The following is a 25,085-nucleotide window of genomic DNA, read 5'->3' on the forward strand; positions in this document are numbered from 1 at the left end:
TCGGTATCCCCGGCCTTTACAACCTACCAATCCAAGCGATGGTACGAATGACCCCACCTCACAATGACGTACTACCAAAGCGACTGTATGGACAAATGAGAAGCAAAAGTGGGAACTTACGTGACAAATAAAACACTGAAAGGACTACATACCTAAAGAATTACACAAACACTTAAGCCTTACTATGAAMGCTTTCGCTCTAGTGTTWKTGGAACCGTGATAATCATCACTTATCASAACAGCAYTTCATTGCACAGTTGTGTAAAATGCTGAAGGAAACCATTGCGCACACACACACAACCTAGTTTTCACTATTTAACACAGCCACAAAGTCATAAATCCTGCCCATTTTTTAATTTAGACCAAAAACCAAATGTGTGCGTTTAAATTATTTTTATGATAGCCAATTTTGACATTGTGGCTGTTATCTAGCCACGTGGAAACCACAAAACRCTTAAGCCCATTTGAAAAACAGTGTTACTCATATTGATATCTTTACTTAGCAACAGCTAATGTTACMGATGAATAGTCAGCCTYGTKTGTCTCGGTGTGCATTGTTTGGGGATTTTACGTTAGATGAGGCCTACAGCTCACAACAATTTCGAAATGTTTTTTTGACATAATTAATCAACACTAATCATGTTCATTTTAATGTTCTTTTAATTTGATTAAAGCAGAAAGTAACATACTAGAACACTTAGCCAGTTAACTAGTAACAACTTACACTTTCTCTCTTCCTCCACTCTTGCTGACTACATTTCCTGTTATTCGATGAGTGAACAATGGAATGTTATTACACTCAACTGGTTCTTGTTCCCATGTGTAAAATTATATACAAAAAAAATTGCGTGTATTGGTTCTCCCTCCTTATAGTAAGGTATATTATGTTGAGCCGTTTCAGGATTTGACTGTGATTAGTATTAAACATTAGTTCATAGTTTTTGTTTCTTTTGCATGTTAATTGTTTTTATAATATGATCATGAATTTTTCTCAAATAAGTATTTACAGTAACTCAAAAGTACATTGGTGTGCAATTCACAAWTACACTAGATCTTGACWATACAGTACTTCCCCTGTATACTCTACCCACTTAAAGTTGAAATAAAACAAGTCAAATGTACAACTGAAAGTAGAGGTTTTCTTGCCTTCAGAAAGGATTCACACCCCTTTACTTTTTCCACGTGTTACAACCTGACTTTAAAATGGATTAAATTTAGATTTTGTGTCACTGATCTACACACACCACCCATAATGTCAGTGAAAGTTTGTAGAAAATGTATGTCTTTAGTCTATAAGTATTCAACCCCTTTGTTATGGCAAGCCTAAATTATTTATGGAGTAAAAATGTGCTTAACAAATCACATAATAAGTTGTATGGACTCATTCTGTGTTCAACCACAAAGACCAGGGAGATTTGTCTATGACTCACAATGAAGGGCACCGATTGGTAGATGATAAAAGCAGATGCTGAATTTCCCTTTGAGCATGGTGAAGTTATTAATTAGGCTTTGGATGGTGTATCAATACACCCAGTCACTACAAAGATACATGCGTCCTTCCTAACTCAGTTGCCGTAGAGGAAGGAAACTGCTCAGGGATTTCATCATGAGGGCAATGGGGATTTTAAAACAGTTACAGTTGAATTATTAATGGTTGTGARATGAYAGAATTGAGGATGGATCAACAATATTGTAGTTACTCCACAATACTAACCTAAATGACAGAGTGAAAAGAAGGAAGCATGTACAGAATAAAAATATTCCAAAACATGCATCCTGTTTGAAATATAATGCAGATAAGTAATACTGCAAAYAATCCAACACAACACATCACTGACTACCACTCGTAATATTTTCAAGAAATGGTGGTGGCTGCATCATGTTATGGGTATGCATTACTGAGCTCTCCAGTAAGGCCATTCTACTGCCAATGTTTGTTTATGGAGATTGCATGGCGGTGGGCTTGATTTTATACACCTGTCAGCACCGGGTGTGACTGAAATAGCCGAATCCACTCATTTAAAGGGGTGTGCATATACTTTTGTAAATATAGTGTACATCTTACAGAATAATGTGAAACGCATGAAACAATAAAGCTCTTTACCAATGTACATTTCTCTAGTAAGAACATAGCACTTTAAATTAATGACATTACAGCAATCATACAAAGATAAAAAAATGTTTACCTTGACATAAACATTGAAAAAGTATATAGTATGTATAATACTGAATCACTTTGGTCACGTTTTATCAAACATCAATGTCCATGAAACATCTACACTACCGTTCAAAAGTTTGGGGTCACTTAGAAATGTCCTTGTTTTTGAAGGCCAGCATCCCGGAGTCGCCTCTTCACTGTTGACGTTGAGACTGGTGTTTTGTGGGTACTATTTAATGAAGCTGCCAGTTGAGGACTTCTGTTTCTCAAACTAGACACTCTAATGTACTTGTCCTCTTGCTCAGTTGTGCACCGGGGCCTCCCACTCCTCTTAATATTCTAGTTAGAGACAGTTTGCGCTGTTCTGTGAAGGGAGTAGTATACAGCGCTGTACGAGATCTTCAGTTTGTCAATTTCTCACATGGAATAGCTTTAATTTCTCATAACAAGAATAGACTGACGAGTTTCAGAAGAAAGTTATTTGTTTCTGGCCATTTTTAGCCTGTAATCGAACTCACAAATGCTGATGCTCCAGATACTCAACTAGTCTAAAGAAGGCCTGTTTTAATGCTTCTTTAATTAGCACAACAGTTTTCAGCTGTTCTAACATAATTGCAAAAGGGTTTTCTAATTATCAATTCGCCTTTTAAAATGATAAACTTGGATTAGCTAACACAACGTGCCATTGGAACACAGGAGTGACGGTTGCTGATAATTCCATTAAAAAAATTGGTCGTTTCCAGCTACAATAGTCATTTACAACATTAACAATGTCTACACTGTATTTCTGATCAATTTGATGTTATTTTAATGGACAAAAAATGTGCTTTTCTTTCTAAACAAGAACATTTCTAAGTGACCCCAAACTTTTGAACGGTAGTGTATTTTTAAAAATGTATTTCAGACTTAATCACATATTGAGTGATATGCGTGGTTCTGTGGTCAGGACAGACTATATTAATTAATCTAACAATTATTCTCTGAGGTTTTTTTGCTTGGACCTCTACTCCTTTCTCTAACCTGCTACGTCAATTATCTTAACCTGCTGCGTAAGTTCTCCTAACCTGCTATGAAAAAGTCCCTTCCATGTGGAAGTGGRGTGAAAAGAGTTTCTCTACTCCATTAGCCTGCTTCTGACTCTGACACATCCTGTTCTTTTGGTCCCTCACCTACCGCCTCACTAGTGGGGAAGCCATTGTTTTCTGTTTGACTGTCGTCAAGGAGAGGATTTGACTCCACTGCTCCACTCTCAGGCTCACTCTCAGGCTCTAGGTTTATCTCTGTTATGGAAACACAGATCTTGATAGGCTGAACAGCGTCATCTTGCTCCCTCTGTTCCCCTTCATTCTCATCTTCCTGTGCCTTATCAACAAGACTTTTTCTCTTGAAACATCCCAGCTGAGTAGAAAGGAAAAACAATGGGAAGAATATGAATCAAAGTGTTGGTCCTTACAATGCAGAAGCAAAGGTTCCGTCGCATCATTGATACTCACCATATACATGGCCATTGTGATGATGATCAGGAGAAAGAGTCCTACTCCAACTCCTGTACCTATTATCAGCGCTTTATGTGGAGGAATGATGATCTCAGCCTGAACATCAATCTGGAGGAATACATTTTGAGATCATGAGTGACGATGGAACAAGCATTTTAAAAACAATTCTTATACAGTAAATCAGTTTAATTCCACAAATGGAATTACCTGTGTTTGGTGGAAGCTTGTAGAGTTATCCTAATGAGCAAAGAAATATATACAAAATTGATGCTTTTGTCAATCTTTGCTCAATAAATATTTGTATCTTTGTTGAAGAAAAGTTTTTGACAGGAAACTTACCCCTGGGTCACTCGCTGTCTGGACATATCGTTTTTTGTCATAGCTGAGTTTGACAAAACTGATGAAGTTGACTGTTTCTCTATCCCCAGTGAATTTCTTTGGCAATGACAAGCTCTGTAGAGTGAGATATTGTTAGTCGAACAACATTAAATAAAATGGTGTGCCTTGCTTCAATTCTTTAAAAGCATTTTGTGGTAGTAGAAGAAGTGTTCTGATTTCAGATTTAAATAGCAGAGAAGTTAGACAAAAACGTAGAGCTTCGTCGAACTTGTTGGGAAAAAGTAGCTGATTTGTCAGTTAATAAGCCGGGCAAGTGACACGTTCCCACGTCATACTTCCGTGTTCATGTCCCTGGTCTTTTGCATGGGCTTCAAGTTTCTATCATAAAATCAGATGCCTTTTATGATGTTTTTGCGATGAAGACTATTGCGGTATGATTTTGCGCATTGAAGACCATTGAAAAGCCTACAAAAGTTCAACAACTACTAGGCTCATTGACACGTCTCTTGCATTGCGTTGTCAACAGTGGGAAGTTAACTTAATGAATGAAGTTGATGCGGTTATTAAGACATCTGTATCTCTTGATTTGTGTAATAATATCTTGGAATTCATGGAGTCTAACAATGGAACCTTTTAGAATGTTGAAGAAATCCATCGAAGTGGATGGAGGACAAAAAGCTCAATAGTTTAAAAGTATAATGTATATCAATAAGTTGTATGGAAGCACACTGGTCCTTACCACTCTGCACCTTTAAAAGTTTGAATGGCGTTTCTAGCTTAAATGGTGTAGCGTGCTAAAGAATAGTAATGTGACAAGATTTAAAGTGGGATGTTTGCTGTCTCAAAGTCTTATTTATTAATAGCATGTTGTTACTCTGTACCATTCTTTGTTAAAGGTGTCTTAATACAGACTTTGCATGTTGATCGAGGTCCTTGAAGGAAACATTTCCAGACAGCACAAATGTAACTGTCAAAAACTTCTCCAAAAGGAAACTGTCACACTCGATGGACTTGCAYTATTTTTCTGGAGAGCAGTACTGTAAACACAGCCAGAAGCAAKKTGTGTMTTTCAGTAACATGATTTACTATACTGAGTTGTAACCTMATTMGATKYGTTACCAACAATGTCAAGAGTGAGTGGCATATTTGAATTCTCACCTCTGTTGTTGAATTGATAACCTTTCCACATTGAGTGTAGTTCTTCAAAGAAAAGAAAGGAAACTTGTATTAGGCTGTTTCCTATWGACAGAAATTGTGCCAGTAAAATGTCAGSACTTTCGTAGGAAATCTGAACAGSTTACCTGTAAGACAGATATTTSGTAGTCCTTCATTTCAAATCTGTGCTCAAGCTTAGTTGGGAAAGTGAAGGTGACTGTGATGGGTACAGGCGTAAAGCCCAAGTTCTGCACCTGTAAACAATGACACATTTAATTAACCAACCTAACGATAACATTTATTTTGAGCTTTTATACAAAGGCATTTGTCACAGAACATGTAACAAAACATATACCTAAGCCCCCAAAAGAGCAAGCCTAGGGCAACAGAGACAGTGGAGGCGACTGAGTGGACGGCTCATAATATTGGCTGGAACGGAGCAAATGGAATGGCATCGAAACCATGGAAACCATGTGTTTGACATATTTGATACCATTCCACTGAATCCGCTTCAGCCATAGCCACAAGCCCGTCCTCCCCAATGAAGGTGCCACCAACCTCCAGTGGACAGAGAATATGTTWATATGCACACTAATAATTCAATATTAAACTAATAATGGCAATACTCAGTTTAGCATTAGTCATGTAAACACCTTTCTCTGATGATCTTACTAGGCGTAAGGTCATGAGCAAATTAAGCATGAGCAAGGTCATGAGCAACAAAAAAATGTTGCATACAAACTTTATACACTGAGTGTACAAAGCATTAAGGACACCTGCTCTTTCCATGATATAGACTGACCAGGTAAATCCAGGTGAAAGCTATGATCCCTTATTGATGTCACTTAAATCCACTTCAATCAGTGTAGATGAAGGGGAGGGTACAGGTTAAAGAAGGATTTTTAAGCCTTGTGACAATTGAGACATGGATTGTGTGTGTGTGCCATTCAGAGTGTAAATTGACAAGACAAATGATTTAAGTGCCTTTGAACGGGGTATTGTAGTAGGTGTCACGTGCACCGGTTTGTGTCAAGAACTGCAAYACTGCTGGGTTTTTCACACACACTACAGGTTTCTGTGTGTATCAAAAATGGTCCACCACCCAAAGGACATCCATCTAACTTGACACAATTGTGGGAAGGATTAGAGTCAACATGGGCCAGCATCCCTGTGAAATGCTTTCGACACCTTGTAGAGTCCATGCCATAACAAATTGAGGAAGGTTGGGCTTCCCAAACATGATATGATCACTGTGATAGAACGTATTTGTGACAGAAGTCCCATCAGGTAGCCTGATTTTCAGCTGTCCATGTAAAACGGATTGTAAGGGAAATTGTTATTTTTGCAATGCATTTAAACGTTTTAATCAAACTATTATATTAATCAGAGTATTCACACTAATCGGATTATTGAATGCATGTAAACGGCTTGAGTAACAGTAAAAGTATGTTTTGTTTTTAAGAGTGTAAAGCATCAGAAAAAATGTCCCTCACAGAGTGAATCACACTTTCAAGATCAGTCACAGCAATAGCAGCTGYTTGTTTACCTCATATACATTCACCAGTCTTTTAGGTGATGTGTCCTCCAGAGTAAAGTTCATGTAAGTGGTGGAGTCTTGGGGAAGGCTTCAACAACAACAAAAAGATACATAAGTCACCTTGATTTTATTCAATAAACTTGACGGAGTCATTCTCAAACAAAATGTTAAGTATAGGCTTGTAAAGACTTACGCTTTTGCTACCATATCAACTGCATATTGAACAGGGATGGTCCTGGTTAGGGAACTATTGGTTGAGTTTCCATTGTCGCTGTAAATAAAACAAAGGCAAATGCATTTTTTTGTGTACATAAATGGAATGCTATGAAGTCCTTCAGCTAATTGAGTAGAAAGTATTGGGGTTGTATTAAACTAGTTCTTAGTTTTAAGCAATGTATGTTCAATGCTTCGACAACATGGGGAAATGAAGGGTGTTTCCTGGGCTGATTCTAATCTCTCTTCTAGCTACTGCTCTAACATGTTCACATTGTGGAAGCAGATTTCTACCTCAGTCCGATGACGGTCATCTCCATTGTGTCGTTCCAGTCGTATTCTTTCAAAATATGGAATTTACTGGTGAACACGGCCTGGAAAAGAAGATGGCATAGTTGAGAAGAAAAAATAAAGACGATTTTGAAATGAGATCATAAAAACTGAGAAAGTGGAAAGAAAGTACAAGGCATGCCTTCAGAAAGTATTCAGACCTCTTGACTTATTCCACATTTTGTTACAGCCTGAATTCAAAATTGATTAAGTATAATTTTTTACACACAAGGCAATTATCACTCAAAGATCAAAGCTGTTTTAATGAGATTGAGTTACTGATTTGTCACATTTTTTAGCTCTGAGTCTTTATCATTTAAGAACATTTGAAAGGTTTACCAGTGTATTTACAGTTGAGCATTATTTACTGGTATATCTAAGTAATCACTCACTGTAGTTTTACTACGGTAGACAGGGAGGCTGACACTGCATGTAGTTCTGTCAATTTCATCTTCCAGACCGCCACAGCTGAACACAGTTCTCCTTGTGGACTATGGAATACAGACAATATGTCAAGTGTGTAAATAATTCCGGTTTGTACATCTGAGTCACTGACGTAGTGTAAAACAAACAAACAGTTTAAGGAATTAATACATTCAAAACGTAATATGTTGCTAAATTTTGTGAATAATTAGCACATGTAGGGAACATTTAAATGTTTGGCMGKAAACTGATGTTTAAATCAATGTTCTTCTATCCTGGTTCTGCAGACCCACAAGATGTGCAAGGAAAGCTTTTGTTCCAGCCCAGGAGGAACACCACTGATTAAACTAATCATCAAACCCTTGATTGGCTGAACATGTTTTGGGTCTCCAGGTTTGAATAACACTGGTTTAGATGAGAGCAAGAAGAAAACATCAGAYTGAATTACACAATAGATGGAGGGGTGTCGHTATTACCTTCAGAAGATGCATCATGGAGAATGAGAGGCCAGGAGGGTAGAGGAGGGTTAGACTGGTGTTGTAGGAGTCATCCCCGTGATTGGACAGTCTTATAGTCACGTTGAAGTAACTCTGGTCCACCACTAATAAAGTCGATGTGCTGATAAGAGAGACAAGACTGTACAGTCAGAAAACATACTTGAGCAGTCAGTAATTATTATAGCTACAAACAAGTTACTTTATGTGGCCTCTGTTTATCAGACACTTACATGAAGTTGAAGTCCACCTCAAGCTCTGCCAAACAGGTTTCATTTTCTTTGCAGTTCTTTTCAAAGGGCACCTGTGATGAATTCAAGACAACTGTGAATGTGTTTAGATGACCTGTTTTCACAGGTCTTTGGCTAAATTACAATACTCAGTCCACAGTAATTGCTAGTACTGTTTGTTGATCATTGTAAGTGAACAGGTTTTAGTCAGACCCAGAATGTTTCCTCGTACCTCGACCACAGCCTTTGTAGGACTGTCAGTATTCAGAATGGCAGTAKGACCCTCTTGTTGGCTTTCAGATTGAGAAAAATTAAGTTGGATGATTATGGGCGATAATGTGTCAATCACGCATTGCTGGAAGAAAAGAAAATGTAGCATTAATTTCCCTATCCATAGTCCTGAAAAACCCTCATTCTTCTCATCACTGAATAAGAMCAATACACAATAACAATTCAATAATAATTCAACAACCTAACAACTTAATGTTATTCATTAAATCCCCTCTTTACGAGAGACATTATGATTGTTGTATTGTTGCATAGCTACAGTTTCGCATTGATCATACTGTCATGTAGACTGAGTGGTTGAAGCAGGTCCACTTCTTTCTCAGCTCCACAGTAGAGAGAAGWCTTCTGGCCCCTTTGTTCGTGTCACMGTAAAAGGCTCGGCTCCTCTGTCTCACTGGATCCACATTCAGCGAGTAGGAGACGTTCATCCCTGCACTCAGCGCCTCTGGAAAAGTACACAAGAGTCGTAAATGGCTTCCCTATCAGGGAGAGAAGTTCTGAACCTCATGGTTGCCTGCTGATGAAGACCATTAAAGTAGAAAGCAGAGATGGAGTCAAGACCTMAACTCTTGTGACCCAGATCCAGACCAAGGTCCAACCTTTCAAAACACTTGGACTTCATCTGGGTCTTCACCACAGGTCGGTGGCACCTTAATTAGGGAGGACGGGCTTGTGGTAATGGCTGGAGCAGAACATGGTTTCTATGTGTTTGATGCCATTCCATTTGCTCTGTTCCAGACATTATTATGAGCCGTCCTTCCCTCAGCAGCCTCCACTGGTCTTCAGACTTGGAAGAGACCAAGACCCACGTATTGGGGTCAGTAATTTAGCTATGCACCAAGGCTCCGACCTAGACCACCAAGGCCACAATTATGTGTTCTCAGATCATGATTTCTGTTGGAAAGCACAAAGCCATCAGTGTTCCTAATGTTCTGAGGGTTCTTACCAGCTTTACTCTTTGTTGCCTCTGCCATGTTAAAGCAAGCTGTTAAAGTCACCACGGGGGAAATGATCTCTTTTGCCAGACAGTCAAAGTTATCAGTGCTGATCTCCGAGGGATGGAAGTGGAGATGAGCAGAGAGGCTGAGGACCGGTCTGGACCTGTGAGCGATTGAGATAAAGACAGTGATGTTAGCTTACATTGTACGATGTTGGGTAGCACCGCCAACACCTCATTGCGTTCAGCCCCCATTCAGTGCAGATCACACACTAGTGGGATATTTTTACTGTCCGTTTAAAACAGATTCATTTTTTTATCCTTTTTTTGGACTCGTACCTCAAGACGACAACTGCGCCACGCGCTCCTACTACGATGTCAGTCAGTCCATCCTCACCCAGGTCCATCTTCCCATCAATCGTCTGGCCAAAGAACTGGAGCTTAGATCTCATCCTCGCAGCTGAGATGTGCTGCAGTAAGAAGACAAACATTTAATGAAAAGGCATTGATATTGATATCCCAGGAGGGATGTCTGTTTTCTTTGATCATGAATAGCCTTTTTGAATGATTTCCATCTTCGTCTGTCTCACCTGGCTGAATTCAGGGCGGATCCCCTTTAGCTTTTCACCCAGGTAGATGTACACGGCCCCCCTGTGATCGTCCTCAAGTGGAGCCCCCACAGCTACATCCTTCAGCCCATCTCCATTCAGGTCTGTGAGAGAGGAGATGGAGGAGCCGAATCTACCCCGAGCCAGCACTGAAACATTCATCTCCATCCTCAGTTCCAGCTAACAAAGGAGAGATCACATGAAGATAAATCCATATTACATTGTCTTTTTGTGCAGTGTTATTGAAGAGGATGGATATTTATATACAAATGAATCAATATCAGCTTCCAGATCACTTTGTCCCTGATGAACGTATTCAACCACAAATTGCAGCATTTGAACCTGTTGTTCAGAGATTCACAGTTAAGCCCACCTTATCAGTCAGTGTGTAGACGTAGATCCTGCCCTCTCTCGGTGGTTGGTGAAACATTGGTGCACCCACCAAGAGGAAGTCTGTGTTGCCGTCTGAGTCTATGTCKACAGAACACAGCTCTGCCCCGAAGTAGGAGCCCATCTGAGAAAATCAAAACTTACATTCATACAAAAATTGTTTTGAAATATTTTAAGAAGCACTCAGGTGTTGAATGGAACTCATCATTTAACATAAAAAGTGACTGTGTTCCTCTTTACTATGGGAGTAGCGATTCAACCGTTGACGTGACCCCAAAAGCTGGTTTCATGTTTTCTTGTACAACTTGATTGAAATACCACACTGCTTGCAGAAATAGCTAATGTTACCAACCTGTTCTCCAGACAATTTTTGTGCCACAGTCCAGTTGTTGTTAACCTTGTTGAAAAGTAGGATCCGTCCCATGTGTTCAGATCTTGGTGCTCCGGTAAAATATAGAAGGTTCTCGTTCTTCTTCCCAACAGCTACAGAGTATCCTATAGGAACAATAAAGAACTGTAGGTACATTGTAACTACACTCACTTCTCTGAAACATCTGAACTAATGGAGCTTTGTAAATAGTGTTTGTTCAAATTCACTTTTGAGCAATATATTTTTTTGAGCTTAATGTTCCATTACCCATATAGGAATCTTTGTCCAAGGTGGAGTCCTGAATTTCCCTTTCCTCTGATCCCAGACCCTCAGTCTCAAAGAGAGAACCACGCCAGTTGTTTGATCCCACTGAGCCCAGAACCAAGGTGTCCTGTAGAGGAAATAAAACAATGGGTCATATTGTATGACATTTTTATTAATAAGCATTCATTAACTATATATTGTGTCTACAAACTAGTTGCAATGGTGGTCATTACATTTTTAAATGAGTATTTAAGCATTTATATGGATTTGTAGTACAATGTAGAAGCATTGTCGTAAACATTTTAAAACAATTTATACATATTACAAATGAACATTTAAGATGATAAAACATACTGGACATACTATCGTGTATCTCACCTTATTAACGTAGACAGCGCTGAACCCACTCTGAGACATCTCTTTTGTCAAGTTGCCAGCCAGAGCAGTCTTGGAACCTAGAACATACGAACACTGATATTACTAGCGATACATTAATACTTCTACTGTGGAATGTTTTGAGTAAGGTGTTATCACCAGAAATAAATACCAGTATATTTCAGGAGGTGACCAGTATTTCCGTTGACAGCTACTTTGCTGAAAAATAAGTAAGTAGTACTAAGGGATTTCAACTGAATCTGGAGTTGTACCTTCAATGTTGAAGATCTTTTTTTGAAAGTTGTCTAGGATTCCTTTTAGTCCGTTGTAGTCCTGGATGAGGAAAGTGTTGTTCTCTTTTGGCTCTGATGCCAGGGACTTGAGTTTCGTCAAATCGAGAATCTTGACCTGCCAAGAAATATATCACTTGAGGACAGGAATTATAGTGATGTCTAATTTCCTTTTCAATATGCATGCTATTTAAACATTCACATCGTAACTGGGAAGTTGGACTGGACCCTTGAGACTACTAATAACAATAATAATAATAATAACAACTGTATTTGTATAGCGTTTTTTAATACAAGTAACAAAGTGCTTCACATCATTCAAAAAAAAGAAAAGTAATAGACAGGAGGAAGGAGATTTTTTTTTAAATTCAACCTGGACCTTGGAATGGCCAACAGTGCCCTGTCAGAGGATCTCAGGCTGCATCCTGGCTCATAGGGAGATAAAATATCTAAGAAATGGAATGGGGCTTAACCAAGCCTTAAAGATGGAATACTTAGTTCTCCTTCCACCAAAGGCAAACGCAAAGCCTAGAATCAAGACTAGGCAATGACAGCTCTCTTGTGCCTGCACAAATGATGTCACGGAACACACCTGACTAACCAGAAACACCTGTCAATCCAATCCCAATACTTTTGGCATCCTAAAATATGGGAACTACAGTATGTATAGAAAGTGTTGTCATTTCTAAATGGTACAACCAATATTTACACAAARACTCTCAAATAAAAGTAGATAATCTATACTTTAACCTCATAGTAACTGTTTCATTTCAAATCCAAACTTTTGGAGTATAGAGACAAAATAAAAAAAATGCTTCACTATCCCAATAATTACGGAAGGCTCTGTATTTCTTAGATGATATCGTAAAGGCGGGTCTGGACAACCTTCACATGCAGCTCGAGGTCAGGTGGGGGCCAAATAAAATAACCTCAGATTTCTTATCGTTGAGCTGAATAAATTGTCAAACATTTGATGTCAACAAGACACTTGTGAATGGTAGCTACACTAGGTTGGTCACTGGGTCTGATTGGTAAGCAAAGCTGCGTGTCATCTGCATAGCAGTGAAACTGAATGTTATGATTGCGGATGATCTCACCAATGGGAAGCATGTACAAGGGGTGAAAAATGGGGCCCAGAATTGATCCCTGAGGGACACCATAGTGAATAGGTGTTGGGGATGATACTGAACCACCCATGCTCATTGAAAAACTCTACATAACTGTGAGTCACAGTAATCTCCTCTTATGCACTCTGGACATGAGTTAGTAGTACCCAACTCGCAAATGAACACTTATCATCAAAACAGTATGTTGTTTTAAAACTCACCTCATTGTGATTGATCAATTTGAAGAAAGAAGTTCAACAACAGGTTGAAACTGAGTGGAAAACATTTCGTTGTCCAACACAACGAAATAGACAGCGCTTTCTAAGGTGATGATGATTCATTCAAAACACTAGAGCTTATGCATACGCCCCCCCCCCCCAAAAAAAAAACCCGGAATGAAAATAATGACTGTGCCTACTGCATATTACACACGGCAGAAAAGTTTTTTTTTTTAAATACTGATTTAAGATATCTTGGTACATAATTGGTCTAAAATAAAAATCTGAGTTAGCCTACAATTATAGTGAATTATTATTTGATTTTGAATAGCCTAGTAATAGGGAATTTTGTATATTTTCAAAAGGCTGACACATTACCTTTAGCTACAGAATAGCTCACAGTGCGTGCAGAGAGGGACTGTCAACAGTTTAATGAAATATGTTTCGTTGTGAAAACATACTATCGATGTTCCCGACCGAAGTAGCCTGACCAATGCGAGGGAAAAATGTAACAGCCGGGAAAGTGGCCTCCATTCGCTATTCGAGTGCATTAGGATGATTCGAGTGCATATTTTTTTTCATGCCCCTGTTCCTGCCCATTTGACAATGGGCCATTCTAAATCAAAACGAATTTGTCTTATCAGTAAAGAAAATCTGTAATTGATGGAGCGAAAATATGATCATTTGATGAGAGAACAGTGTGTGCAGTCTGAGACAAGGAACAGAGCGAAAGTTTGTTGACTTTCTCGAATCATCAATAGCCTATAGTCACATCATGTAGCCCATATATCTTTTGATTTCTAAGGCATTCTAAGGTTTGTATCATTCACAACTAAAGTTACCAAATAACTATACATCTAGTTTATAGGACATGTTTCAAATGATCACTTTTAAGCTCAATATGTGCACTCTCACTCTGGAATGGGAAAAATATCCTTTCTATTTAATTTGCTAAATTGAATTATATTCTACTTTCTATAAAATCATGTAATATAAAATAATGGCAAGGGACATAAACATATATTGTCTGCTAAATCAGGGTAGAGAAGTAGTTTGCTCTTGCCTCTTTAACCACAACATTGTAATTTTTCATCAGATCCTTCATTATCTCATAGAATACTTGACGTTAGCAAGCTTTCCTTTTACTTTCAGCATTTATAAAAATATATATATACTGTATATACTTTTTAAGGCACGTGTGTGGTCATTTAACCAAGGTGAGACTGGCAGACAGTTTATTKTTGGTTTTAACTGGTGCCACTGAGTCTAAAATAGCCTGACATACAGTATGTAATTGAACCAGCAAATCATCAGTGTGATGACACAGAACAGGATCATTTACCAAAAGCATTGGTAAATTTACTAGCAGTTGTGGAGGTATTGATGGGAGTGGGAACAGACACATTTTTAGATGGGGGAGAAAGCATTTTAAAACCAATACTGAGATGGTCAGAGACAAACATCAATAGTTTCCAAGTTATCAATATTCAGACCATAGGACAGCAGGAGATCAAGAGTATGGCCTTTGTTGTGTGTAGGCCCTGTGGCATGTAGCACAAAGGATTCTAACAGGTGAAATATGCACTATGCAGAAATCGCTCTGCCATTTCTAATAGTTCGCTTCATTTCAGTTTGTGACAAAACGCGCAAGTAAAGTATAGAGAATCATTGTACCATCCAAACCGCTGTGAAATATATTTTCCATTACCAAATATATTGTATTTTCAGCTGTTTGAAGCTGGTGTACAAAACTGAAAGTAAAAGACACTAAATCGAAACATAAAAACGGGGAGCATAAAAATAGCGCACATAGAACAGATCAACCAGATCTACCGCTTCTTAGACTTGCTTTCAATGASAATGACAGATCTATAACACACYTTTCTATGGGAAARTGATCGGGRCGCCCAAAAAGGTACATACATTGCAGCTTTAAAAAAACTCCCCAGCTTGTGTATTATTTGGGGAAAACACATGAATGTAAGCAGCATACATTGAAATCATACATTAAAAGTACTAACACTGGTATACACTGGTGATCAACTAGTCGAAACGGCCATATGCCAATATATTTGCATCTCTGTGAACTTTAAGTGAAATTATTTGAAAATGTACCTCAATCTAGGGATGGAAGGTAAATCGAGAATTGACGGTAAATTGATCAGATAAAAACACTGCTGCTTTAGCATTAGCTAACTAGCATGAGGATGAACAAGGCAGTTTAATAAAAAAATTGCTGTATTTCAATCTTCTTCATTCACCGTAGATTGTTGTGGGATAAGTAGGACAACAGCGACACCTTCCATCCCTGGATTGAGATACATTTTCAAACCATTTCACTTGAAGTTAACAGAGATGCAAATATATTGGCCTTTGGTCATTTCAACTAGGAGGAGAGCATACCTCCTAGTCAACATGTAGTTATGGGAATGAAACAGTTGTAATGGAATTTAGTCATACGATTGTGTGGTGTTGTGTTGGGGCTATACAGGCTCTCCCATTTGAAGGACTTACCCCAATAACGAAGCGGATGATGTTTTTGTCATCACTTCTTTTGATAGAGTTAAACTTTCTATCAGTATCACTGGGATTTCCATCTGTTATTATGACCAGTACTTTAGTTGCATCTGCGGTGGCGCCGGCGGTTTGGTTTTCATAAATGTTGTTCCTGAATTAGATACAAACAACAGATCAAGCTATCTTTCTTACACCACAATCCACTTTCGTCAAGTAAAACTGATTAATAATGATCAACTGTGACCTACAAAAGAAAGTCTATCGCCTGATGTGTGTTGGTTAGATCAGCCATGTGCTCTTCTTTCCAAAGATTAGTCAAGGCTCTCCCCTCTTGGTAGTCATTGAAGTTGAAAACTGCCCTGGCTCTTGTTGAGAACTGAACTGCTGCGAACTGTGGTTTAAAAAAAGAGGAAAAGATGACTAAAATTGATTTCATTACATACTTTCCATGCAGCGACATGGGTATTTGACATACACTCTTAGAATTAGTGGTGACTCGAGGAACCCTGAAGATCCTCAAGGAACCCCTGAGGTTCTACAAGGAACCATTGCTAGTCAATGGTTCATATTTGCACCTTTGGTTTGTTGTGGGGTTCTTGGAGGAACCTTTAACGGTTTAATGAGGTATCGGGTTCGTGGAGGAACCCTGGAGTGGAGGTGTGGCTTAGTATGGGTGTGGKTTTAAGATACTGTATATATTTTTTAGGCCACCCATTAGAGTAAATTTCACTCCTGTTTATCTGTTCTGCTGTATTATCATCACTTGTGAAGGTGAAACCCAAATATTTTTGTAGCATCAATGAGGCTTACAATGAGCTAATGTTCTCTATGCTCTTCCAAAGTGGGAAGAGTTGCCACTTCATTACTATATGTAAACAGAATAGATAATATTATTAACATTATATTGAAATATATAATATGTATAATTATTCAAGACTTTAGGTTWGCAGTGTGAAACTTAACATYATGAACAGGAATGACATTTACGCTAACGGGTGGCCAAAAACTGCCTGTCTGAAAGCCACACCTCCAATCTGATAGGCTGCCACCACTACAATATATTATTAAAAAGGTTCAAAATGTAACTCCTTCCATCAGAAAAAGGTTCCGGTTTGGACCTTTACACAAGGGTTCCTCCAAGACCCATTTCAGAAGGGGTTCCTCGAAGACCCTTTTCAGAGGGGTTCCTCAAGGAACCTGTTTGAACTGGAAAGGTTCAGCCGGGGTGGCAAATCAAAAGGTTCTTCTAGGCACCTTTACTTCTAAGAGTGTAGATAAACAGATGTATGTTCAGCAACCTCACYAGCATGATTCAAGTTATGAAATTTAAAGGGAAGAATACCTTGATTGAGGAGTTTTTTAGGGTTGTCATGATATTGTTTATGAAATGTTTGTTCTCATTAAATTCATCCTTTGTCATGCTTCCTGATCCGTCAAAGAGGAAAACGAGGTCCACTATTTTCTTAGTACATTCTGGAAGAGAAAGTGAATTACATAAATGTATATGATGGATAACACTCACAACATTCTTTACATATTCAGGAATCAATAATCTTATCATTACAATTAATTATTTGTGACCTAATCCTAATGTAATTTAGCATGACATGAATAAACAGTCAATGTATACCTAAAACTCTTGGGTTATGTTATTATTATTGACAATTGTCTTCAAGTTTCGCCGTTATACCTTGGAAGGCAGGTGTGAAGTTCGAGGTGATCTGGAGCTGGCTGTTGAACTGATAACAGATACTGTTCAGATAGGAGTTCCCATAACACTCGTGTGCCAGGCCAGGGCTGCAGGCCTGAATGAGGAGAATAAATAATTGTAAATGTGATAAAATAATGGATTGTCTGGTGGACCGCAGATGTCTTCAAAAGAGAGATTTACAGGAATCTGCCATGATAATGTTTAGATTGCTGAGCTATTGTTTTATGGCTCAAGTGAAACAAGTCATTTAGGTTTACACAGGCAGCCCAATTCTAATATTATTTTACACTAATTGTGGAGCTGATCTGATTGGTCAAAAGACCAATTAGTGAAGACAAATTCAGAAATGGCTGCCTATGTAAATGCTGCCAAACATATGTATTACATATGTACAGTACACTCACATGGAGTATTTGAAAACAAGAACATGATCAAAATAACTGTTTGGTGGTTATCTTACAGTGAACGTTGGAGAAGAAGTAGATTGTCCAGCCATAGACAGTCCAATGTACTTGATTGTGTCAGTAACTGTTGAAAGGCAAAGGCAGACTTGCGAATCAACTAGTGTTTCTCATTTTCAAGATCTTGTTGACATTTCAGCAATATTGTAATACTCTGACAAATATCGATTAGCCATGGTTACCGTGATAGGTGTTACATGTTCTAATAATTCGTATATTATTCATTTTGTTAAGGTAACCACCTTCTAAATTGCAGTCCAGTAAGTACAGTATAGTGTATCATCAACTTCCATCTCTACCTTGAGGAGTGTAACAGTCTGTACAGTTTGTTGTGTCTTGAGCACATCTACAGATTCCACAAGATCCGTTCTTCTGATATGGAACTGACCATTACCTTGTGGGTGAAAGGTTAGTTTGGTCGATTTGATGAGACTGTATCCACTTCTTATATATACTGAAAACTTTAGAACAAGAATGGTTGCATAACATTTCTGACAATGTGGTAAATGACTTTTGTACATCTGTTTTCTTTGGTTACTAAGGTGAGAATAGCAGCTGCATGGTGAAGGAGGAAAGCAGGATGTTGTCAGAGGTGTGATATGACGACACAAGTCAGAATTTCCATTCCATCAACGTATGCATAACCAATTCACCGATGCACATTAGTCATGGGCATTGGACGCAGCTCACATCATTTAAGAAACGAAATCAGAATAGAATATGTTTTGAAACACTTCCACGTTAATGTGGATGCTACCATGATAACGGCTAATCCTCAATGAATCTTGAATAGTAATGAGTGATGAAGTCACAGAGCATAAATATCATACCCCGTAAAACAATGCTAACCTGGTGAGAGTTAAGCATGTCTTGGGGTATGATATTTGTACGTGTAACTTTCTCATTTTTCAAGATTCATTGAGGAGTATCTGTTATCATGGTAGCATCCACATTAATGTGGAAGTGTGTAGAAACATATTCTATTCTTATTTACAATAAATGTGACTCTAAAATGACACAACACATTATTACCTATCATTTCTATTGGGCATAAAATAATCTGAAACACAAACCAAACGAAGCAAATGCATCACAAGTTTGTAGAGTCACGCTTGATTAATCGTTGCGTTCTAGGAATATGGGCCAAGTACTAAACATTTGTACTACTTTAATACCATACAGTGCATTCGGAAAGTATTCAGACCCTTGACTTTTTCCACATTTTGTTACGTTACAGCTCCAAGTGGCACAGCAGTCAAGCCACTGCATCTCAGTGCTAGAGGCGTCACTACAGACGCCCTGGCTCAAATACACTGTATCACAACCGGCCGTGATTGGGAGTTCCATAGGGCGGTGCACAATTGGCACAGTGTCGTCCAGTTTGGCGGTTGTAGGCCGTCATTGTAAATAAGAATTTGTTCTTAACTGACTTGACTAGTTAAATAAAGGTTAAATATATATTTTTTAAAGCCTTATTCTAAAATGGATTAAATAATTTCCCCCCTCATCAATCTACACACAATTCCCCATAATGACGAAGCAAAACAGGTATTAGAAATGTTTGCAAATTAAATAAAAACATAAAATGAAAGATCAAGATTTTACATATTATTCAGACCCTTTACTCATTACTGTGATGAAGCACCTTTGGCAGCGATTACAGCCTTGAGTTCTCTTGGGTATGACGCTACGAGCTTGGCACACCTGTATTCAGTTTTTCCCATTTTTTCTTCTTTGAGATCCAATCCAGGGGAGATTGGATGGGGAGCGTCGCTGCACAGCTATTTTCAGGTCTCTCCAGAGATGTTCGATCAAATTCAAGTCCGGGCTCTGGCTGGGTCACTCAAGGACATTCAGAGACTTGTCCCAAAGCCACTCCTGTGTTGTTTTGGCTGTGTGCTTAGGGTCGTTGTCCTGTTGGAAGGTGAACCTTCACCCTAGTCTGAGGTCCCGAGCACTCTGGAGCAGGTTTTCTTCAAGGATCTCTCTGTACTTTGCTCCGTTCATCTTCCCCTCAATTCTGAGTCTCCCGGTCCCTGCAGCTGAAAAACATCCCCATCGCATGATGCTGCTGCTGCCACCATGCTTTGCCGTAGGGATGGTGCCAGATTTCCTCCAGACGTGACGCTTGGCATTCAGGCCAAAGAGTTCAATCTTGGTTTCATCAGACCGGAGAATCTTGTTCCTCATGGTCTTGAGAGTCTTTAGGTGCCTTTTGGCAAACTCCACGGGCTGTCATGTGCCTTTTACTTAGGAGTGGCTTCAGTCTAGCCACTCTACTATAAAGGCCTGAATGGTGGAGTGCTGCAGAGATGGAACTCTAAAGCTCTGTCAGAGTGACCATTGGGTTCTTGGTCACCTCCCTGACCAAGGCCCTTCTCCCCTGATTGGTCAGTTTGGCCTGGCGGCCAGGTCTAGGTAGAGTCTTGGTGGTTCCAAACTTCTTCCATTTAAGAATGATGAAGGCCACTGTGTTCTTGGGGACCTTTAATGCTGCAGAATTTTTTGGTAACCTTCCCTAGATCTGTGCCTTGACACAATCTTGTCTCAGAGCTCTACGGACAATTCCTTCAACCTCATGGCTTTGTTTTTGCTCTGATATACACTGTCAACTGTAGTACCTGATATAGACAAGTGTGTGCCTTTCCAAATCATGTCCAATCAATTGAATTTACCACAGGTAGTACGCAAGTATGAACACCATGGGACCACGCAGCCGTCATACCGCTCAGGAAGGAGACGCGTTCTGTCTCCTAGAGATGAATGTACTTTGGTGTGAAAAGTGTACATCAATCCCAGAACAACAGCAAAGGCCCTTGTTAAGATGCTGGAGGAAACAGGTCCAAAAGTATATATATCCACAGTAAAACGAGTCCTATATAGACATAATCTGAAAGGCCGCTCAGCAAGGAAGAAGCCACTGCTCCAAAACCGCCATAAAAAAGCCAGACTATGGTTTGCAACTGCACATGGGGACAAAGACTGTACTTTTTGATGAAACAAAAATAGAACTCTTTGGCCATAATGAACATCGTTATGTTTGGAGGATAAATGGAAGMCTTGCAAGTCGAAGAACACCATCCCAACCGTGAAGCACGGGGGTGGCAGCATCATGTTGTGGGAGTGCTTTGCTGCAGGAGGGACCGGTGCACTTCACAAAATACATGGCATCATGAGGTAGAAAAATGATGTGGGTATATTGAAGCATCATCTCAAGACATCAGTCAGGAAGTTAAAGCTTGGTCGCAAATGGGTCTTCCAAATGGACAATGACCCCAAGCATACTTCCAAAGTTGTGGCAAAATGGCTTAAGTACAACAAAGTCAAGGTATTGGAGTGGCCATCACAAAGCCCTGACCTCAGTCATATAGAAAATATGTGGGCAGAACTGAAAAAGCATGTGCGAGCAAGGCCTACAAACCTGACTCAGTTACACCAGCTCTGTCAGGAGGAATGGGCCACAATTCACCCAACTTATTGTGGGAAGCTTGTGGAAGGCTACCCGAAACATTTGACCCAAGTTAAACAATTTAAAGGCAATGCTACCAAATACTAATTGAGTGTATGTAAACTTCTCTGACCCACTGGGAATGTGATGAAAGAAATAAAACCTGAAATAAATCATTCTCTCTGCTATTATTCTGACATTTCACATTCTTAAAGTAAAGAGGTGATCCTAACTGACCTAAGACAGGGAGTTTGTACTAGGATTAAATGTCAGGAATTGTGAAAAACTGAGTTTAAATGTATTTGGCTAAGGTATATGTAAATTTCAGACTTCAACTGTATAGAGTGCATGTTTGCAGACACAGGTGCATTTTGTCATTTTTGTTTGCTCAGGTGTGTGATACTATTTTGCAGAAGAAGTTTGTAACATAATACTTAGCATTTTTCACTATGATGATAACAATAACACTTGCCCTTTGTCTTTGCCAGAAATGAATTGCAGGACTTTGTAACCAAAGAAATCCTTTTCCTCCCCCTTGTAGATTTTTGGGTTTGCTTCATCAATGTTGAACGCCATTGAAGAGACAGCTGGCAAAGAAAAGAAAGAAGGGTACAATTGGATGACAGACACAACTATTTGGATTAGATGCATAAAAATGATATTCGTAAATATTAGCTGTCTAGTAGGCCTAATCCACGATGTACAATAAAATACATAATTTAAACAGCATTTCGCACAAATCGTAGATATTCGATCTTCCCTACAACACGGGAAATTGGAATCATTTCATATTTCATATTTTAAATTAGTGGTCAGTGAAAACCAGTGCCGGCGCTATGTGGGCAAGATTTGGATACAGATTTGGATACAGTTATTTATTGATATGAATATTACTACACCAGAGCTACATGCTCTAGCCAGTAAAACTTCCCACCAGTTCCTTGCCAACCCTGTAGCTTATTTTATGCTCAGGAAGCAAGAGCAAGCGGCTTCTCCATATTAGTTAAAAAAATTGCTCAGAATAAGTGGCCAAACTATATTGCTATTCCTGGGACTTGCGTTGAGCTAGGATACTCGTACAAGAGCTATTATCAATAGACAGAGGAGAGGGGAAGAGAGAGGGGCCAGTGGAGCTTATGCCAGCGGAGAAGTGTGAATTGTGAAAGATGGGAACAGTGAAGACAGAGATGTGTTACAAATTCGGGTAATTCATATATTAATCAATCATTCGTAGGCCAATGCTGTCATACCCCCTGACCTGTGCTATGCAAGACCGGGTCATAGAATATCCACCAGAGACAGATTTAAAAATCATAAACGCTTCATAATAAAGGTATACTATCGCATACTCTCTCCCCCTTCAAACTTCCCTTGTCAATTCATTTGGTAGGCTACATTGTTTTAGCATTATCCAAGGCCTAGGTTTTTATTAGCCAACGTTTATAGGAAAGGAGAAGTGTGATTTGCTCGTGTGTTTGAAACGCGCTGGTGGCTTTAAATGCTGGGTCCTTTTGACGGGTATGCTTGTGAGTTTGCTTATTCTCTCTATGTCCATTCAGAACTTTTCCTAAAGTAAATTCATACATTTCTGTTGTTGTGCATTATGATGAGACTGTCGTGTTATCAATTTGGCCGAGTGCTTGGCCTCTGGCCATGGTCCTGATGTTGTCGCTCCCACCGCGGAGACGCACAAAACAGCTAAMCGKMGGGCTGGCACATAGTCTGGATGACACAGGTGAGCATTAACGTGTCTCCATTTTACCTGGGCTTCTCCCAAATCGTTACAACATAACATATCGGTGGCGCCGATGTGTTTTGAATTACATTTAGGCTAACAGTTGGTTAAAGACGTTCTTGCCATGGGCCCCATCATTGTTTAGTCCAGCCCAAATAAATGGTGCTGGTCCAGTGTGTGTTGGAACCTTCATTGTTAATGCTTTGATTATTGGTTATGTGGTCCATTGCCACAGAACCATGTTGGTGGACGATTTGTTGCATATATTATATATAGCCTAACTAGAAATATAGCATCGAAGAGTTCCCTCCTTTGAAGAAAATGACCCGCAGCTGATCATAGTCTGGCACAGGCGTTGGTGTAAACAAAGTTTAGTCTGTAATTTGTGCACATGGATGAGAAGGTGCACAAACGTATTTTGAGGAATCCTAATTTCAACATTTTTGACTGAACATAGGTGTGCTATAGGCTACTGTGGTTTAACCAGAACTGCCCTCAAAAGTGAATGTAGCTGTAACATTGTAAATAACTTCTTTATGACTTTTTCACCATGAAAAATGTGTGATAAATGGCCAATAGTTCATTGACTGTCTCAAAACCATGAATCGACAATAAAGTTGTATCTAGGTTTAAAAGGTTCCAACCAACTACTGCCTCAAATTGAAAAAAGGGGAAGTCGGTTACCGTTATTGACGTGAAACCACGAGTACAGATACTGTATGACTAGTTCTGTTTTCTAAAAAGCCCCCAAAATAATGACAATGGAGCATCTAACAAGTAAATAACATTTAGAGCATTAGATTTAGATTTTATTGGGATCCCCATTAGCCGATGGAAATGGCAACATTAGGCACCTTTCTTTTTCATAAATGATCCTTGTGCAAGTTAAGCATCCGTTTTGAAAACATATCCTCCTCTACAATACTTCAACTTTGTCTATTGATTGCAATGGTGTGAACAGTTCAACATGTTTAGATTTAGATTTAGTCAGGCATAGCAAAACTAAAACTAAACTGTAATATAAAATATATAGTAATGAAAGTAATTAACTTTTTTTTTAACGAGTTTTATCTGATGTGTTGTCCAACCCCTTTAATATGTAATTGAATTTTAAGCTGAGGGAAATCCTGTGAGTCGGCGCTTACCCATGGCTGCCATCCAGGTGAGCAGGGAGAGGGGTCCCTGCCTGGACATCTTCTCCTTCACTTTGTTCACTAGCATGCAGTGAGGAAAATATTGCAACACTCAACCTTTGCAAATGAAACTTGTCTTCCTGCACTTTGTTTCCTGTGTGCCTCTTCTTATAAGAGGCGTCTCCACCCCCAAAGTAGCTGCGGTGGATCACTATCATTTGGGTGAGAAAGTGGATGAACATGTTTTTTGCAATTTCCTTTTTTGGATGATTGGTATTGGTACATTGCCCTGTCCCCTTCTTTTATACTTCCCCAGTGAGAACATCTTATAAGTATCAAAATGTGAGAATCCTGTCAAGAAAACCGGTATCGAATACATACTACAGAGGCAACAACAAACATATGAGAAAGCTTATTTGGCAATTCAGTTGAGTTTCATTTAATTTCACATACTGTATGATTATAGTTTGAGTTTTATTGATTGTGTTTGAAATCACAGGCCTAGTAGCAGAGCCAGAAAGGTTACTTTGTCAAACCTCAGACACTCTTGGATACCAGTTTGATTGAGATTCTCCTTGCTTCAATGTTACATAATAATTTGAATCAAATTTTGTCCCAATTGCCACATTGTACATTTGCTCTAATAAAATAAATAGTTAGCTAGTTTCTAAAAGTATGTCAGAGGAAGGGTGTTGGTACCTTTTATAACCACAATGCTCTTCAGCTTTGCAGTGACATCAGTATGACACTTTCACTTAGAGTGTGAAATGTTTCAACACCCTCATGTTTGCTGTTTGTGCTGTTTTTCATGTCATAATTAATTTGATGTGTGTATCTTTGTAATCACAGGCCTCATTTG

At 39.0% G+C, this 25,085-nt stretch overlaps 1 protein-coding gene across 1 annotated transcript; it reads right to left on the reverse strand.

Moving 5' to 3' along the window:
* Positions 1–642: 642 nt before the first annotated feature.
* LOC112080739 (integrin alpha-X-like) lies at positions 643–18,288 on the reverse strand. Its single transcript, XM_070442697.1, is given in 29 exon segments — positions 643–3,556; positions 3,652–3,762; positions 3,862–3,891; positions 3,994–4,107; positions 4,905–5,030; positions 5,152–5,193; positions 5,295–5,402; positions 6,695–6,773; positions 6,879–6,956; positions 7,193–7,272; positions 7,621–7,719; positions 8,128–8,269; positions 8,379–8,449; positions 8,608–8,730; positions 8,942–9,108; positions 9,610–9,764; positions 9,940–10,070; positions 10,191–10,388; positions 10,582–10,722; positions 10,951–11,093; positions 11,236–11,359; positions 11,611–11,687; positions 11,880–12,015; positions 15,736–15,889; positions 15,987–16,129; positions 17,081–17,211; positions 17,429–17,543; positions 17,910–17,977; positions 18,210–18,288. Coding segments are annotated over 28 exon segments (3,330 nt in total). The 5' UTR covers positions 17,946–17,977; positions 18,210–18,288; the 3' UTR covers positions 643–3,280.
* Positions 18,289–25,085: the final 6,797 nt, after the last annotated feature.

Source organism: Salvelinus sp. IW2-2015, unplaced genomic scaffold (assembly GCF_002910315.2).
Source record: "Salvelinus sp. IW2-2015 unplaced genomic scaffold, ASM291031v2 Un_scaffold16469, whole genome shotgun sequence".
Taxonomy (NCBI): domain Eukaryota; kingdom Metazoa; phylum Chordata; class Actinopteri; order Salmoniformes; family Salmonidae; genus Salvelinus; species Salvelinus sp. IW2-2015.